Source organism: Leptodactylus fuscus, chromosome 5, assembly GCF_031893055.1.
Source record: "Leptodactylus fuscus isolate aLepFus1 chromosome 5, aLepFus1.hap2, whole genome shotgun sequence".
Lineage (NCBI taxonomy): Eukaryota > Metazoa > Chordata > Amphibia > Anura > Leptodactylidae > Leptodactylus > Leptodactylus fuscus.
Window position 1 is genome coordinate 51452722 of NC_134269.1, and position 18791 is coordinate 51471512.

At 40.6% G+C, this 18791-nt stretch overlaps 2 protein-coding genes across 3 annotated transcripts in view; both read left to right on the forward strand.

Annotated features, from left to right (window-relative positions):
- The window catches only part of MEGF11 (multiple EGF like domains 11), a 324148-nt gene that overhangs the window by 106944 nt on the left and 198413 nt on the right, over positions 1-18791 (forward strand). For both annotated transcript variants that reach the window (XM_075273141.1, XM_075273142.1), the window contains exon 5: positions 9543-9635. In XM_075273141.1, coding sequence (XP_075129242.1) covers positions 9543-9635 — 93 coding nt within the window. The remainder of the gene's footprint in view (positions 1-9542; positions 9636-18791) is intronic.
- The window catches only part of LOC142202847 (mitochondrial import receptor subunit TOM20 homolog), a 331267-nt gene that overhangs the window by 41369 nt on the left and 271107 nt on the right, over positions 1-18791 (forward strand). The gene's annotated exons all lie outside the window — the stretch shown is intronic.

The following is an 18791-nucleotide window of genomic DNA, read 5'->3' on the forward strand; positions in this document are numbered from 1 at the left end:
CTTATTTAATGGGAAGACTCTATGGCTGCAGATGTTGTGCGCTTACAGACTGTGCACAAGAAACTGCATTGGAGTTCCCCACTCTAAAAATAGCTGTTTTTGTTTGGTAGAATGACCGACACCATCACTGAAACCCACCAGGTCCTTTTATAAGTCAGGGCGCTCCATCCAATAGCATTGGTATCCGCCATGTAACATGTGTGTCCCCCAGCTTGTATTTGGTTCTTTTATTCCTATGATGGAACAGAGAAATAGAAAGCCTAAAGCAGATTTCCATCACAGGTAGCATCTATTATTATTGGAATGGGAATCATTGGTTCTAGATTCCAGTCTTAGACGTTGGTGATACACATTAGATAATATACAGATGTCTGGGTGAAGTCACACAATGGTTTTTATTAAGAGCACTAAAATAGCAGCAGACTGGGCTGGAGTGAGATATAAGAGAAAAAGCATTTTAGGTTGACAGATTTATTGATCATTTTTAAGAATGTTGTATCTGAACGCTCGGCTCTTTCATTTTGGAATTTTGCCTGAAGGACATTTAAAAAAGGGCTTTTCTTGGAGCCTCTTACTGTCAGGCCATGCTGGGAGATGGACCTACAACAGACGGATAGCCACCTGCGTGTGCTGATGTGATCTCTATGGAAATCCATTATTACAGGCTATACTTTTTTGTAAATACTTTAATAAAACAAAGATCCATTGTCCCCGGGACAATGTAAGAAATAAAGAGCCTTTGATACTCCTTAATACCTGCATCGCAAAGGTTAAAGGAAGAAGTGAAGGGAATGTGGACAGTCGGGCAAAAGCTCTATGGACTCCAAACAGTGAACTTTATTGGATATTTGTTGGCTGTGAGGCAGAAGAACAGAAGCACTAAGTCATAAAGAGATGGGAGGGGAATGGAGTACACTATAGAAGTGGGAAAAGAGAAGGGGAAGAGCGGGAAACAGAATGTGAAGAAGGAAAAGTAACAGCTAAGGACACATATTTGATGTGGTATTCAACGATAGCTAACAAGTGACACCATGCCTAGGAAGGAGTAAGAGTTAGGTATATGCCTAGTGGAGATCAGATCTTCTGTTATCATGATTTCATTGACCCTGGAAAACCTGAGATCTAGTGATTTAGGTTCCTGGTATCTCCTTGGCAAGGTGATGTGGGGTTGGGCTACATTTATCCAATGTCATTGAGGTGGTATAGAAGCAACAATTCAGGGCACAAGGGGTAGACCTGTCAACTAGGCCATGATCCATTAGAAATATGCAAGACAGAAAAAACAAGGTAAGCATGACACTCAAAATGAACAAAGAACAACCATAAATATAAAGTAATAAATACAATTTTATTCAAGTAAATAACATTAACTACAAATACAGGACACACAAGGACAGACGTATGACTGGATGCAAAAATAGCCCACAACAACAGGGGTCCTTAAAGTAAAGCATCAATTGAAGATCTTACACCCTAAGATCAGTACCAGCTCCCTGGCTATTACATGCCTTTTATAGTAGTAGAGAGTTCTATAGTGACACTACTGCCATTAAAATTATCCAGTAGTCCTTTGACCCTCAACCTTGTCCCTCCAATTTTTACCCTCCTGCTTTGTTCCATTGCTGTCTTTCTTTTTCTAACCTGACCTTGTTTTTTTGTTTTGTTTTTGTCTAATTGTTTTGTTGCGGTTCCGTTTGCTAATGTGACAATGTCATTTGTATCTTACTGCACCTTGTGCCCAATTCTTTGTTTTATTTTATTTTTTTGAAATGTTCATTGCACTTGCAAAATATAGTAAAAGATAGTTTAAAAAATTATCCAGTGGTAAAAAAAATACACCATAAATCATACAGCACAATATGAACAGTCCTCCCATCAATGCATTTCAATGTAAACCTCAAACCCTCATGCACAGTAAATGTTGGTTGTATAGTGGAAATTGCTTAAGTGTTCACTTTGCCGGTTTTTACAGAAATCCCTCCGTGCGGCATAACCCTTCTAATGGCTTGAACACATAACGTTCGCTGCTCATAAGTGATCCTTATGTATTTATATACTGCGGCACGTACATGTTCTTGTGTGTATTACTAGGCATCTTCCTTTTACAAATGTCGGTTTACGCTGTATATATGATGATATAACATCATGTATATATGGTGATGGCTCAGCACAGGGGACGGTGAATGAAATAGGAATCTAGATGTTCTTCTTATGTTTCAGAAGCACTTTGTCTGTTACAGGTTAAGTGCACTTCAACAATACTATGAGCATGACGGACCCCATTACAATTCAGTGGGATCCATCAAGATTCATTCAGATCTACTACCAAATTGATTAGTCATAGCTGTCCTGACTCCATTATAAAAGGAAACCATGGCACTCATGTAAACATAGCCTTAGAGAAAGCACATGAGCACATGCATTACTGAGCACTGAAGACCCTTAAATCTTAAAGTGTACTTATTGTGGTTGGATTTTGAGAGGTCGGGAAAGATAATGGATTAACATTAATGGATCTTTGTGGTTTCGGCATCTGTGAAATGTGAAATATAAGTGAATATAAAATACAAATAAACTTTACTATGTGGCCAGTTTGTATGATGACCACAAAGTGACTTTTTACACCAAGAATAACTGGTTAAATAGTGTGAATGTGCAAATTTTAATACTCTCCAAAATGCATCTATTGCAAATCTGTTGTAAAGTTAAAGGGTTTGTCCAGGATTTTTTTTTTGTGTAAATATATCAGTGGGCCCTGAGATACAGTAATGTGCCTGCCCATGATACAGTGTACGGAGCTATCTGGGATATGGGTAATTATCATTTTAAAAAAAATAAAAAAATGGGTGTAAATTAGAAGTTAGATGGGGAAGGAGTTTAGCTTAGGGGTTAAGTATCAGTTTATCATGGACAACCCCTTTAAGAGCTGAATATATTAAGGTAAGACTTTGGGCAAACGTTCTCTGATCTCAGAAGCCGGAATTGAATCCCTTCTGTAAAAGTGCATCAGTTTCCCCTTCCGCATGGTATATCTGGAGATTGCAGTCCTCTCTGAACTGGTTGGTGGTGGATAGATCACATATACTGCTCACAGTAACTGGGGAAGAATCTGCTCTATAAGTGTCTTTCTCACTGATGTCAGTGAAGTTCTTTGATTGTGATGGAAAGCTTCTATCCAGCGTCTTTCCTCTCTTCTGAACTTCCTACTCACTTCTCACCAGACATGAATTTTTACTTTACAACAAATAAAACATCTCCATTACATTCATATTATAATCTACACACAATGATATGCTGTTCTTAGCTCTTTTGGTACTCATCTACTGTAGCAAATATAATAATGACCAGAAAGCATATTGGAATACTAGATGGAACAGTTTCTTTAGTGCATTGGGTAAAGAAATTTTTGGCCAAAGCTGTAGAAGGGTTGTGTAAATATATCTCATCCATAGGTATATACAGTGGGGCAAAAAAGTATTTAGTCAGTCACCAATAGTGCAAGTTCCACCACTTAAAAAGATGAGGCGTCTGTAATTTACATCATAGGTAGACCTCAACTATGAGAGACAAAATAAGAAAACAAATCCAGAAAATCACATTGTCTGATTTTGTAAGAATTTATTTGCAAATTATGGTGGAAAATAAGTATTTGGTCAGTAACAAAATTTCATCTCAATACTTTGTTATATATCCTTTGTTGGCAATGACAGAGGTCAAACGTTTTCTGTAAGTCTTCACAAGGTTGGCACACACTGTTGTTGGTATGTTGGCCCATTCCTCCATGCAGATCTCCTCTCTTTTGGGGCTGTCGCTTGGCAACATGGACTTTCAACTCCCTCCAAAGGTTTTCTATAGGGTTGAGATCTGGAGACTGGCTAGGCCACTCCAGGACCTTCAAATGCTTCTTACAAAGCCACTCCTTCGTTGCCCTGGCGGTGTGCTTTGGATCATTGTCATGTTGAAAGACCCAGCCACATTTCATCTTCAATGCCCTTGCTGATGGAAGGAGGTTTGCACTCAAAATCTCACGATACATGGCCCCATTCATTCTTTCATGTACCCGGATCAGTCGTCCTGGCCCCTTTGCAGAGAAACAGCCCCAAAGCATGATGTTTCCACCCCCATGCTTTACAGTAGGTATGGTGTTTGATGGATGCAACTCAGTATTCTTTTTCCTCCAAACATGAAAAGTTGTGTTTCTACCAAACAGTTCCAGTTTGGTTTCATCAGACCATAGGACATTCTCCCAATACTCTTCTGGATCATCAAAATGCTCTCTAGCAAACTTCAGAGGGGCCCGGACATGTACTGGCTTAAGCAGTGGGACACGTCTGGCACTGCAGGATCTGAGTCCCTGGCGGCGTAGTGTGTTACTGATGGTAGGCTTTGTTACATTGGTCCCAGCTCTCTGCAGTTCATTCACTAGGTCCCCCCGCATGGTTCTGGGATTTTTGCTCACCGTTCTTGTGATCATTTTGACCCCACGGGGTGAGATTTTGCGTGGAGCCCCAGATCGAGGGAGATTATCAGTGGTCTTGTATGTCTTCCATTTTCTAATTATTGCTCCCACAGTTGATTTCTTCAATCCAAGCTGGTTGCCTATTGCAGATTCAGTCTTCCCAGCCTGGTGCAGGGCTACAATTTTGTTTCTGGTGTCCTTTGACAGCTCTTTGGTCTTCACCATAGTGGAGTTTGGAGTCTGACTGTTTGAGGGTGTGCACAGGTGTCTTTTTATACTGATAACAAGTTTAAACAGGTGCCATTACTACAGGTAATGAGTGGAGGAAAGAGGAGACTCTTAAAGAAGAAGTTACAGGTCTGTGAGAGTCAGAAATTTTGATTGTTTGTAGGTGACCAAATACTTATTTTCCACCATAATTTGCAAATAAATTCTTACAAAATCAGACAATGTGATTTTCTGGATTTGTTTTCTCATTTTGTCTCTCATAGTTGAGGTCTACCTATGATGTAAATTACAGACGCCTCTCATCTTTTTAAGTGGTGGAACTTGCACTATTGGTGACTGACTAAATACTTTTTTGCCCCACTGTACTTTACATGGCATTGGTCTGTAAAGGTTCACATTTCAATTGTTTAATGTCCGTTGCTCTCATCCATCACAGAATCCCGTCCATTTGCGTTCACCCCCATGTAAAAACTACAACGGATGCTTTATTCTTTAATGTTTTTTACTTTTCTGCGAGACTTTTTTTTCTGCTAGAAAAGTAAATAAACATGATGGAAGAAAGTATCCATCTTTTTTTTTTTTACATTACAGTCAACCATTGGTGGTTGGCAAAAATGTATTGTAATTACAGTAGTGTGAACATGTCCTAAGTCCATTCCGAAAGTATGGATGAGATATTTTTAGGCACTTTTATCACTTAGACTACTAGGTGGACTACATATTAACATAGTACATTTAAAGGTGATTTCTAGTTCTATGGAAATAAAGGGCAGCACGGTGGCTCAGTGGTTAGCACTGCAGCCTTGCAGCGCTGAGTCCTAGGTTCAAATCCTGCCAAGGATGACATCTGCAAGGAGTTTGTATGTTCTCCCAGTGTTTGCGTGGGTTTCCTCTGGGTACTGCGGTTTCCTCCCACATACCAAAGACATACTGATAGGGAATGTAGATTGTGAGCCCTATGTGGGACAGTGACTGACAATATCTGTAAAGCGCTGCGGAATATGATGGCGCTATATAAGTAAGCATAATAAAATAAAAATAAAAGTATATTCTTACATAATGAAAAGTTCTTTCTTATATTTTCCCCATATTATACAAAAGTGTGGATCCATCATCCATAAAAGTATTTATTATTTTTATTCTATTGGTATTACAATCTATTCTTTTTCAAGTCATCATAGGGCATTGAGCATGGTGCCTTGTCAGGAATGCAGATGCATATAGTATACAACACGATGGATATAACATTGGCTCTACATTAAGGAGATATTTTATATAGAAGAAATAAAAGAAATGGGGATCATGAATATGCCAGTGTGAATGAAGTTTAAACAAACCTTTAGTTGGACATGATCAGGAAATTAGAGAACTGGCCTTATTTACAGAGGAGAGGACCTGTCATTAGATCTGAAAAACCCAATGACAAACATCATCTGCCATCCTAACCATCTTGGCGTGTTGTATATCCAAATCTGTTCAGCCATTCCAACGATATAAGCCCTTTTAGTTAGTATTGATGCATATTAGGGTATACTAGGCAAGTGGGTGGTAACACTGCATGACATTCAGCACACAGAGAAATCACAGTGTTCCTGCCCACTTGGCTATTATTATTATTACATTTCCATCGCCACTAAGAGGGCTTATATCTTTGGAATAGCTGAACGGATTTGGATAGATTAAAACCACCAATTCTCAGGGACCTTATCAGACCTGGTTACATGTTCTGTTTAAGGAATATTTTTGCAACTCTTTAAAGTGTAATTTCTCTTTAACATTATAGCAAAAAGAGGTTATTTTCAAATACTTTCTTTTTTATGCCGCTTGTCTTGTATTCTGTCTTATTTTCTAAAAAGAACTGCTTTTAAAATTCTTCTGGTTACGCTTGGAGATAGACAGTGGTGTATCTCTACTCCATTATCAGACATGTAACCTAACAGCTGAGATCTAATTGTGTTATTGTAATCTGAACTCCCACAATGCATCACTCTATAGTATCAGGATGCCTGCGAAATGTGAATTTGTCTTTAGACATAAGTGGAGAAGAAAGCTTGTGCATCTTAAAATTGGATTTATATAAGCAAAGTATTTACAAAGTTACTTAATACTAGCAGTAGCACCTTCACCATTGTTTTCAATGTATCATCAGCTTTAGGCCACAGGTCTACACATACAGCAACCTCCACATGGCCGTGTGTGACGGGTCTATCTGCCTTTTTTTTTTTTTTTTTTTTATAAAGAGGCAGCAAGGTGGTGGGTCTCATAGCAACTGGCACCAAGGAAATCACATAGTTGCCATCTGGACCCCTGCTACATCCTCATTGTGTTTGTTCCATATTATGTAGCTGACGTATTGTGGCTTTATGTTATTGATTTAATAAAGATATAGGGTATTTTAAAAAAAAAAAACCTGCAGATACCACGGAATGTTCCCTAGTATTAGCTATGGTAGAACCTTATGACATCACGCAGGATATATAACAAGGTGCTGCAATGATATTCCTTTGAGGGTTACAGTTGATGGTGGAGAGTTGCTTGTATTTGTGAGCAGTGTATGCGCAGTCAGTATGGAAGACATTGAAGAGTTTCCAGATGAATTATGGAGAGAAATGGTAGAGGAGGCAGAGCCAGCCTTCTGGCCTGATCAGTATGGTGAGGTCTTATTCTGGCCCACCTTGGAGACAATACCAGAGGAGGAGGAGGAAGATGAAGAGGTGGATGAGGAAGGAAAGGAGATGAGAGACAAAGAGAGCATCCGTGTAATAACACCCAAAAATGACTTGGATGTTGATAAAATCTCTGAGGAAGAAAAAGACTTGGAGGTAATAAAGTCAGAGATTGTAACCGAAAATATCTCTGAGACAATGACTACTTCTCTACAGTGTCAAGTAAAGAAAGCCTGGCTGAGTCAAGATACTATTTTGCCACAAAGAAGATGGTGGCTTCCCAAATGTTTCAGATCATCAACCACAGAACTGCAAAAGATCAGCAGTGAAAATATTTCTGAGAATTCAACACCAACACATCAAGTAAAGGAGGCATGGCCAACCACGGATTCGGCATCACACAGAAGAAGGTGGTTCCCAAACCGTTCCAGGAGGAACACCAATAGCCCCGCAGAAGACCCCCAGCCATCGGGATTCTGGAAGGCAATTCTGTGTTGCTGTAATGTGAAGACTTCAGAATGAATACGCCAACACTTCAGTCAGTCTTCACCCTGGTTGTGTCATCTGATACTTTACTGGCATCCTGATGTAAAGTCTGCCAGGATGCAGATATCTTGTAAAGTTTATATTATTTGTTTTACAAAATAAATAATTTCTGTTTTATCTTATATATTTTGTGATTCTTCTATTATAGGCACATCGGCCTGGGTATCAATCTGATGAAATATTTTGTGTGGGTTTCCTCTGTGTAATCTGGTTTATTCCTATACGCCAATGACATACCAATAGGGAGTTTAGTTTGGGAAGCCCACTGGGGACTGTGATAACAGTGGGAGGAATTTATTAAGACTGGTGTCATCTGGGGGAGGGGGGATTGGCAGGGGGAAGTGAAATCTTATGCCAGTCAGAGACAAAAAAAAAAAAAAAAAAACCTGAAAAATTTAGGATCCAAAAAAAAATTTTGTTTCTAAATTGTATAATGGTCTGCCGAGTGGCCACCACACACAGTACAATGCTGTCCTCAGTGGCTCCACCACCGTATATATAATACTAGCTTCTGCCCTCGACTTCGTCTGTGGGTTGTTGTTGGCGATGAGCCGCTTATAATTAGCCAAATTGGCAGTGATCCGCCTGTGTCCGCGTGTCGGCTCTGCTACATCTGTGCATATGCGCAGCAGCCCCAGCTGTATGCACATCCGTATGGGGAGCAGAGCAAGCTGTGGTACCGCGCTGCCTCAGCTTGGCTACATCGGGCAATTTGGATCACAGGGGTTGTGTTGTCTGTGTTAGACACTGCTGAATGGCTGCCGGTGAAATGTGACACAGTTCTCCCTTCCCCTTCCCCCCAGCACAGTCTGAAGACTACATGCCCCTGTGTTACGCACAGAAACTGCTAGCGTGCTGCCTCAGCTCTGCTACATCTGCTAATTTTGAATACAGGGCTTGTGTTGTGTGAGAGTGTCTGAGCAGCTTTTGTGTTAGACATGGCTGAATGGATGTTGCTGAAATGTATAACCGTTCTCCCCCTCCCCCATCCGAGGCAGAACAACACATTCCCCGGTTGTACTCACTGAAACTCTACAGCCGATATACTCCTCTTGTCCACACACAGCCTGTATGTTCTGTAGTCTCCTGATCTTCAGCTTTCATACTGTCTGGCTCCTCCTGTTTAACTTCGCCCCCAAATTATCATGTAGCTCCTCCTACCACATGGCGTGATCCTATGGGATGGCTGAAGGGCCTGTGATGACGTCCTCAAAGGTCCTCAAACATAGTGTGTGTCTAAATTCGTGCTTAACGGTCATGTAGTGACATCATTTATTGGGATAAAAAGTAGCCTATATTTTAATCGGGGTTCCTATCTATGTGTTTTCCAAATTTCAGCCAAATCTGTTCAGCCGTTTTTGCGTGATTGAGTAACGAACATCCAAACATAATTTTATAATATTAGTAAGATTTTACCTTTGTGGATTTTTGTAAGTTGGTAAAAAAATTTTCAAATGTAGTAAAGCTTTGGCAAAAATGGTAGCGGCTTTGTCAGTAATGCTGAATAGCGCTAACCACTTTATTTAATGTAATTGATTTCTTCCACACTATAAAAGGTGCTATGGCTCTCTACATAAAATGTATTATATTTAGTTAGTATATTCTTTTCATTTTAATGTCCTCATTTCTATCTTTCTTTACAGCCCTTTGCACGGAGGAATGTGTACATGGAAGGTGCGTGTCACCGGATACCTGTCACTGTGAGCCAGGATGGGGGGGTGCAGACTGCTCCAGTGGTGAGTCTCAATTATACATAATGTCGTGTTGTCGTCCTGGACTCCTTCTAGAATTGTGTATTTTAGATTATACTTTACCAATGGCCAAGTCAGATGACAGCAAAGTGGTTTCCTTCCCGATCAATGCAATGTAAATCCATGTTCACACATAGCAGAAAACTTCAAAATTAGTGCAAGTTCCCTATAACTTCTGCATGTGACACATCTCATTGCAGATTTCACCCTCTGTATAGAAATAGGTAAAATTTGATGTAAAATCTAGAGAGAATTAACAACACATGGAGTGAACTCCATTGAAAATCTGTAGCACGCCCTAAGGCTCGGTTCACATCTGCTTTCGGGGATCCCATTCCCCTTTCTGCATGAAAAATGCAGAGAGGAAAGTCCTGTAAGCAGCAGCTTTCTCTCCGCATTTTTAGTGGGGAAACCACACGGATCCCATTATAGTCTATGGAGTCTGCAGGTTTCCTATGATAACCACTTTTTTTATGCGGATTAGGTTTCTGTTCAGGGGCCGCGTACAGAGACCTTTACACAGATCTGAATCAAGTCTAAAATGTGTGTGGACTTGAATTTCACTGTACATTATGTATTTTCAGAATAGAATCTGCACAATCATGAAGAATTCTGCCATTTTTGTAAAAAATCCATTCCATCGGCAGACCTTAAGTTTGAGGACCTGTAGGATAGGTCTTCTGTTCGGCAGCAGATCAACTTGCCAAAAAAAAAAATAGCCAAAGTCAGTGGTTTTTGCTGCAATTTTGGTGTACATGGCTTGGCTTTCAAACTTTGCATTGCATGTGCCGTGAATTGTCAGTTTTACAGTTCAGTTGTAGGTCATGAGACATATAACTCCACATTGCTAACAAATGAACAAGTTTTTATTTTAAAGGGGTCATGCCAATAAAATCATTTATCCCCCTATCCGCTTCATTCATTATATTAGGTATTCCAGAAATAGCTGAAATACAGCTTTGGGTCTCCCATTGAAATGAATAGAGACGTCTGAGTCCACCATTGCATTGTCAATGAGTTAGAATTCCCTGACCCATCCCGTTCTTAGGATCTCCACGGAGCTCTATCCTATGGCTAGAAGATAAATAATTACATGTGTTTCTTTATATCTCATAGATTTCAGCCAATGGTGCAAAAATTGCATATTATTAATATTTTCAATTGCATTTTTTTTTTTTTTTTTAATGTACGGCATATTTCCAAGACTGAGCCTTGAGCCAGGGTCAGGACCCCCAGCATGGTAGTTATCTATGCTGCTAGGAGTCCTTGCTTTCCTGCAGCTCTGCTGTACCCTCTGTAATCATATCTTCTGTATATGGACAATAGAGTCATGGAACTTCTAAAATCAAAGATGACTATCCGACCGAATGAAGATGCTTTTTTCAACAGTATATATGTTTACTGTATATAATATATATATATATATATATATATATATATATATATATATATATTATTTTTTAAATTTATTTTTTTATTTTTATTTTTTGCTGTTTTACACTTTGCATCATCAGTGGGTCTGAATATTTGCTTGTTACAATATTGTGAGTGCATTGTGCGGCTATGTTATATGAAGCGTTTGACGTCTGATAAAATATTGATCTGTCCCCATGTGATTTCACCTCCAGTAAAATTCTGTTTTTCTCTCTGCCAGTTTTTCAATGGAAGCTGTCTTTCCAGTATTTTTGTTACCCATTGAGTGATAGCTTTGGTTGAAAGCACAAATTACTGTATTCTTTTTTGTCTTTGTAGTGCTGCCTTGTGTGCTGTGCTCTATATAGATCCTCCTACTGCTTTATATTGTCTGTCCTAATTTTTCCGCCGAACATTATAATCCTTTTCAATGATATTTCTTTCTCAGTATGAAGATAAATTGAAGTGTTGGATATAGTTATTGACTGGCAGTGCACATATAAACATTGAGAATGTGCTATTGAAAATCACTGAAGGTTTGCCATTAAAAGGATTCTGTGGCAGTGGCAGGCCTTTTTTACATTTATTCCTACGTGCCTCTCCGTACACTGAAAAGTGGTGGCCACACCATGAGACCAATCCGCCAACCCCATAGAGAAGGGTTTTTAAAAACCACATGTAGCATCAAAATTTTGCCCTAAAAGTCATGTTTATTATTTCTTTCTGCAAATTTCAAACTTTGTCTAATCCAGAGCAAATCCACGATTGTTATAGATTTTTTTCAAAAAGTTTGTGAGGACTTAGGCTCTGTTCCCACAGAGTAACGTGCCGCGCATTCAGACAAGTATAGACGTGTCAGAGTGTAAGCGCTCAAAACAGATCCCATTCACTTCAATGTGTGCCGGGTTACGGGCACTACACATTGAAATCAATGGGTTAAAAAGCCTCCCATTGAGGACACGTGTATACGTGTCTGAATGCACGGGCGCGTTACTCCTGTTTCGCCTTATCAGTACCAGTGTTTGTAAAACTCCTTCAGAAACTTGCCCGTTTTGAACTATCCTCCTACCTCTCATCCAACTTCTTTCAACACTGTTGATCACTCCCTTTTGCTACAAACTCTCTCATCTCTCTTCACATTACAATTTTGGCCCTTTTCTAGATTTCTTCATACCTCAACAAATTCACATTCAGCTTCTCACACTCACACACCACCTCCTCAATGCACCCAGTGTCTGTGTGCCTCAATGCTCTATCCTGGGACCCCTCCTGTTCTCTATCTACACCCTCAGTCTTGGGCCGCTCGTAGTATCCCATTGTTTTCAATACCACTGTTATGACGATGACACCCAAATATATCTCTCTGGCTCAGACATTACCGATTTGCTGTTCAGAGTTCCAGAGTGTCCAGTAGCTATAACCTCCTTCCTGTGTTCCCAAACTCAACATGGAAGAAATTACTTTTATCATCTTCCTCTCACCTGGCATATCCCCTTGATCCATTGAAAAACGTTAATGGGGCCATGTGTCCATTGCCTGGTGGTAACCTTTGATTCTACACTATCCATCAAGCCTTACAAGCAAGTCCTCAACACCTCCTGAGGCCTCCAGCTCAAGAACATTCTTCAAATCCGCTCCTTCCTCAACCCTGAAACTATAATAATGCTAGTCCACATACCTATAGTCTGCCTCTTAGAAGACTGGGAAAAATATGCAAATCTGTTTTCCAAGATGTAAATAGAATACTGTAGTACCCTTCTCCATGGCCTCCTTGCCCTCCTCCGTACCATCCTAAACTTTGCTGCTCACTTAATCTAGATCTTCCCCCATTTTTCATCAGCCTCTTCCTTCAGCCAGTCTCTTCACTGGCTGCACCTCATCCAGGGTTGAGTTAAGAATGCTAACACTGACACACAAAGCCATCCATAACCTGTCCCTTCATACACATGACCCCCGAACCTCTCAAGACCTCTTACTTTACTCTGCTCTTATCTTTTCTTCACACAACCACCTGCAAGACTTATCTCGTGCATCCCCCATGCTCTGGAACTTGCTACCATGACACACAATGGTGCCCCACAATCACAAGCTGCAAGAACATCGCAAAGACTCATCACAGTCATGGCTAAGATAGGTATACCCCTTTAGGCTAAGAACAAATGTTATGAAGAAGCTGCATTTTTTGTTGCAGATTTTTCTGTGTTTTTTTTTGTTTGTTTTTTTAAGCAAAAGCCAGTAGTGGTATCTGCTAAATCCGCTCTTGAATTTGGATGAATAAATCACAGCAAAATCTGCAAAAAAAATTATACAGTTTTCCCAACAAGTGACTGAAAAGAAGTTTGAGTGGAGGCAAAGACTCAAAGCATCAAGTCTTAGCCTAAAGGAGTATTCACATCTTAGCCATGACTGTGATGGAAATAAGCGCTTTCTTCTTATGATAAGGTCAGAAGATATGGAGACTGTTGAACATGACTATACTACATTGTTTCCCCATCTCCCATAGAGGTAAATAAGATTTATGAAATTGCTAAAGTACCTCCAAAGTAGTGAGTATTTTGAGTCTTTGTTAACAATTCTACAATGGGCCCGATCAGTGCTCCCACATATATTGTAATGCCCCTCAGTGTCCTCTTCAGTGCCGACATGTAATATAATGGATCCTACAGTGTCCCCATATATAATATAATAGTGTTTTGTGGGTAGGAAACCCCAAAAGTTTAATCAGAAAACAAGGAGAAAGGGAAAATGGAGAAACACAGCCCACTCACAGCAATTCCAATGGTAGCAAATGTCCAAAATCACACCGTTCTTCCAGGAAGGGAGATGCACGGACTTGGAAGTCTCATCGGCTTGAGGCAGGGTATACTGAAGCCAAAATGGTGTCCAGAAGTCCATCCAATCCAATATAAATTGTAACTTTTAATTATGGAAACATCTTACAAAAAAGGTTTAAAAGCAAGGGAGATCCCCATGTGAGTACACGGCGTCTGCCAACGCGTTTCGGAGAAACTGGTCTCCTTGGTCATAGTCTGACACTGAAAATTACCAGTTTGCATATAAAGATAATGAATTACACAAACACCTGAGTAGAAAGAATAACCACACCACTCAATTTAACCCTACAAGTTCCACAATCTATACAACAACAAAATATCAAAGGGAAACAAAAGAAAAACAAAAAGTGAAAAAGACAAAACATCACGACAACAAGAAATACAGAACAAGTCTGATACATAAAGAATTTTCTGTAAGATATAACATGAGATATCAGTGTGGAGCCCTGTGATTGGAGAATAGCAAGAGGGCCTGTGATGACTTTTATACAGGTTACAGGTGTGCAAGGTGACATATAATACGTTATACACAGTCCAGTCCTATTAATGTGACCACCGCCTACTTTTGACGTCAACGTTAAATAACCAATTGCAGAAGGCACGTGTCATCAGCCATCTGGGTGCACTCATGATTGTGGAAGGCATGATGGATCAACACAAGTATGCATCTATCCTTGCGGACCATGTTCACACCTACATGTGACTTGTTTTTCCTCAGGATGATGGCATCTACCAGCAGGACAATGCGACGTGTCATAAAGCTCGCAGTGTACGTGCATAGTTCGAGGAGCACCAGGATGAGTTTACCGTACTCCCTTGGCCAGCAATTTCCCCGGATTTGAACCCAATCGAGAATCTGTGGGACCACCTCAATTGGGTTATTCGCGCCATGGATGCTCAACCGCGTAACCTAGCGCAGCTGGCCGCGGCACTTGAGTCAGCATGGCTCAACATCCCAGTGAACATCATCACAACATCCCCTCTCTTCCTGCACATCTCGCAGTGGTCCGCTCTATGAAAGGTGGCTATTCTGGATTTTGACAGGTGGTCACTAGGGTTGAGCGATCGGGATTGGAAAAGATCGGATTTCGATCGGCGATCGAGTAAATTTCCAGCGGGATCGAGATTGGAGGTTATCTCAAGATCGGCTCAACCCTAAAAGTGACTTTTCCCATAGAGAAGCATTGACTAGGGTTGAAGATCGGGTTCGGAAAGGATCGGATTCCGATCGGCGATCGAGCAAATTTCACGATCGCGATCAGGATTGAGATTGGCTGGAAAATGATCGGAAATCGGATTTTAAAATCGATCTTGAAATCTCAAGATCGGCTCAACCCTAGTGGTCACATTAATGTTACTGGACTGTGTATATAGTAAATTGCAGTAGAGGATATATGACTGCTCACAATACACACCTCCGTTAAATCTTCCTGTCAATTGCTGCTAAAATACCAGAAAGCATTATCTTCGCTTTCAGAACAAAGTTCTGCAATAGCGCTGGGGTCTCTTCCGTCCCTAGTGTATAATACGTGGAAGCCCATGGGAGGTGCGGACAAACTAAAAAAAAAAAAAACACCTTTCTTCATGGTGTCTAGTCTTCACCGTAGGCTCTTTCAGCCTCTTCTTTAATGTCACATACACTTCACAATTATTTTCGAAAAAAATCTTGCAAGTTTCACCCATCACTAGTTGTGACTATGCCCATTTCATGCACCAAGGGCAGGTGGGCGCATTTATCAGTTTTTGCTGAATGAGAGGTAACACTGTCTGGTTGTAAAGGTGAGCATTAAACATGGCTAGAATCATAGGAGAGGGAGAACATACAAAGTCTTAGTCCCCATGGGCCAATTGGTACAGTATGTAATTCTGACAGACAGTACAGCCCACTGATTTTAATGCTGCTGACAGGCAGTACAGCCCACTGATTTTAATTCCACTCACAGGCAGTACAGCCCACTGATTTTAATGCTGCTGACAGGTAGTACAGTCCATTTGAGTACCATACAACTAACTGTTTAGATCCCTGATATTTTTGTAAAATCAGTGGTAATTAACTTCTTGCAAGAGTAATTAAAATGAACAAGGGTCACATATCGTAAAGATGCATAACATCATAGTGTCATTACGCCATGTGACCTCCACAACTGCTAAGGCCTGTGATTGGGCCTCAGTGGTCACTGACGTCAACTCTGGAGGGCAGAAGAGCCTAGGAGAGGTAAGTAACACTTTTTGTTGTGATTGATCACCTACCCTTATTATATTCTGGAGTCTGAAGAAACCCCAGAATATAATTACAGTGTGTGAGTGATGAACCCCACAAACTACCATTAGGGGCGTCAGGCCCCTACCATGGCATACCCCTGAGGATAGTTGGACGTACCCCCAGGGATACCATAACCATACTTTGAGATTCATTGCTATATTTGACCATATTTTTGTGCCCGTGTAATCTTTATTAGAGATGAGCGAACAGTGTTCTATCGAACTCATGTTCGATCGGATATTAGGCTGTTCGGCATGTTCGAATCGAATCGAACACCGCGTGGTAAAGTGCGCCATTACTCGATTCCCCTCCCACCTTCCCTGGCGCCTTTTTTGCTCCAATAACAGCGCAGGGTAGGTGGGACAGGAACTACGACACCGGTGACGTTGAGAAAAGTAGGCAAAACCCATTGGCTGCCGAAAACATGTGACCTCTAATTTAAAAGAACAGCGCCGCCCAGGTTCGCGTCATTCTGAGCTTGCAATTCACCGAGGACGGAGGTTTCCGTCCAGCTAGCTAGGGCTTAGATTCTGGGTAGGCAGGGACAGGCTAGGATAGGAAGGAGAAGACAACCAACAGCTCTTATAAGAGCTAAATTCCAGGGAGAAGCTTGTCAGTGTAAAGTGGCACTGACGGGCTCAATCGCCGCAACCCAGCTTTCCCAGGATCCTGAATGGAATACACTGTCAGTGTATTCCCGTATACCCGATATATACCCCGATACCCGTTCCAACAGTGTGCCCCCCCACCTTCACCCCAGAAATACCCTGCAAGTCCCCTAGCAATAGAATTGGGGCTATATACACCCACAATTTTTACTACTGGTATACAGTGCCATTGTCTGACTGGGAATTCAAAGAATATATTGGGAATACAAATACCCTCATTTCTTGCTACTGCCATATAGTGCCAGTGTCTGACTGGTAATTCAAAGAATATATTGGGGTTACGTGCACCCACAATTTTTACTACTGGTATACAGTGCCATTGTCTGACTGGGAATTCAAAGAATATATTGGGAATACAAATACCCTCATTTCTTGCTACTGCCATATAGTGCCAGTGTCTGACTGGGAATTCAAAGAATATATTGGGGTTACGTGCACCCACAATTTTTACTACTGGTATACAGTGCCATTGTCTGACTGGGAATTCAAAGAATATATTGGGAATACAAATACCCTCATTTCTTGCTACTGCCATATAGTGCCAGTGTCTGACTGGGAATTCAAAGAATATATTGGGGTTACGTGCACCCACAATTTTTACTACTGGTATACAGTGCCATTGTCTGACTGGGAATTCAAAGAATATATTGGGGTTATAAATACCCTCATTTCTTGCTACTGCCATATAGTGCCAGTTTCTGACTGGTAATTCAAAGAATATATTGGGGTTACGTGCACCCACAATTTTTACTACTGGTATACAGTGCCATTGTCTGACTGGGAATTCAAAGAATATATTGGGGTTATAAATACCCTCATTTCTTGCTACTGCCATATAGTGCCAGTTTCTGACTGGTAATTCAAAGAATATATTGTGGCTACGTGCACCCACAATTTTTACTACTGGTATACAGTGCCATTGTCTGACTGGGAATTCAAAGAATATATTGGGAATACAAATACCCTCATTTCTTGCTACTGCCATATAGTGCCAGTGTCTGACTGGGAATTCAAAGAATATATTGGGGTTACGTGCACCCACAATTTTTACTACTGGTATACAGTGCCATTGTCTGACTGGGAATTCAAAGAATATATTGGGAATACAAATACCCTCATTTCTTGCTACTGCCATATAGTGCCAGTGTCTGACTGGGAATTCAAAGAATATATTGGGGTTACGTGCACCCACAATTTTTACTACTGGTATACAGTGCCATTGTCTGACTGGGAATTCAAAGAATATATTGGGAATACAAATACCCTCATTTCTTGCTACTGCCATATAGTGCCAGTGTCTGACTGGGAATTCAAAGAATATATTGGGGTTACGTGCACCCACAATTTTTACTACTGGTATACAGTGCCATTGTCTGACTGGGAATTCAAAGAATATATTGGGAATACAAATACCCTCATTTCTTGCTACTGCCATATAGTGCCAGTGTCTGACTGGGAATTCAAAGAATATATTGGGGTTACGTGCACCCACAATTTTTACTACTGGTATACAGTGCCATTGTCTGACTGGGAATTCAAAGAATATATTGGGAATACAAATACCCTCATTTCTTGCTACTGCCATATAGTGCCAGTGTCTGACTGGGAATTCAAAGAATATATTGGGGTTACGTGCACCCACAATTTTTACTACTGGTATACAGTGCCATTGTCTGACTGGGAATTCAAAGAATATATTGGGAATACAAATACCCTCATTTCTTGCTACTGCCATATAGTGCCAGTGTCTGACTGGGAATTCAAAGAATATATTGGGGTTACGTGCACCCACAATTTTTACTACTGGTATACAGTGCCATTGTCTGACTGGGAATTCAAAGAATATATTGGGGTTATAAATACCCTCATTTCTTGCTACTGCCATATAGTGCCAGTTTCTGACTGGTAATTCAAAGAATATATTGGGGTTACGTGCACCCACAATTTTTACTACTGGTATACA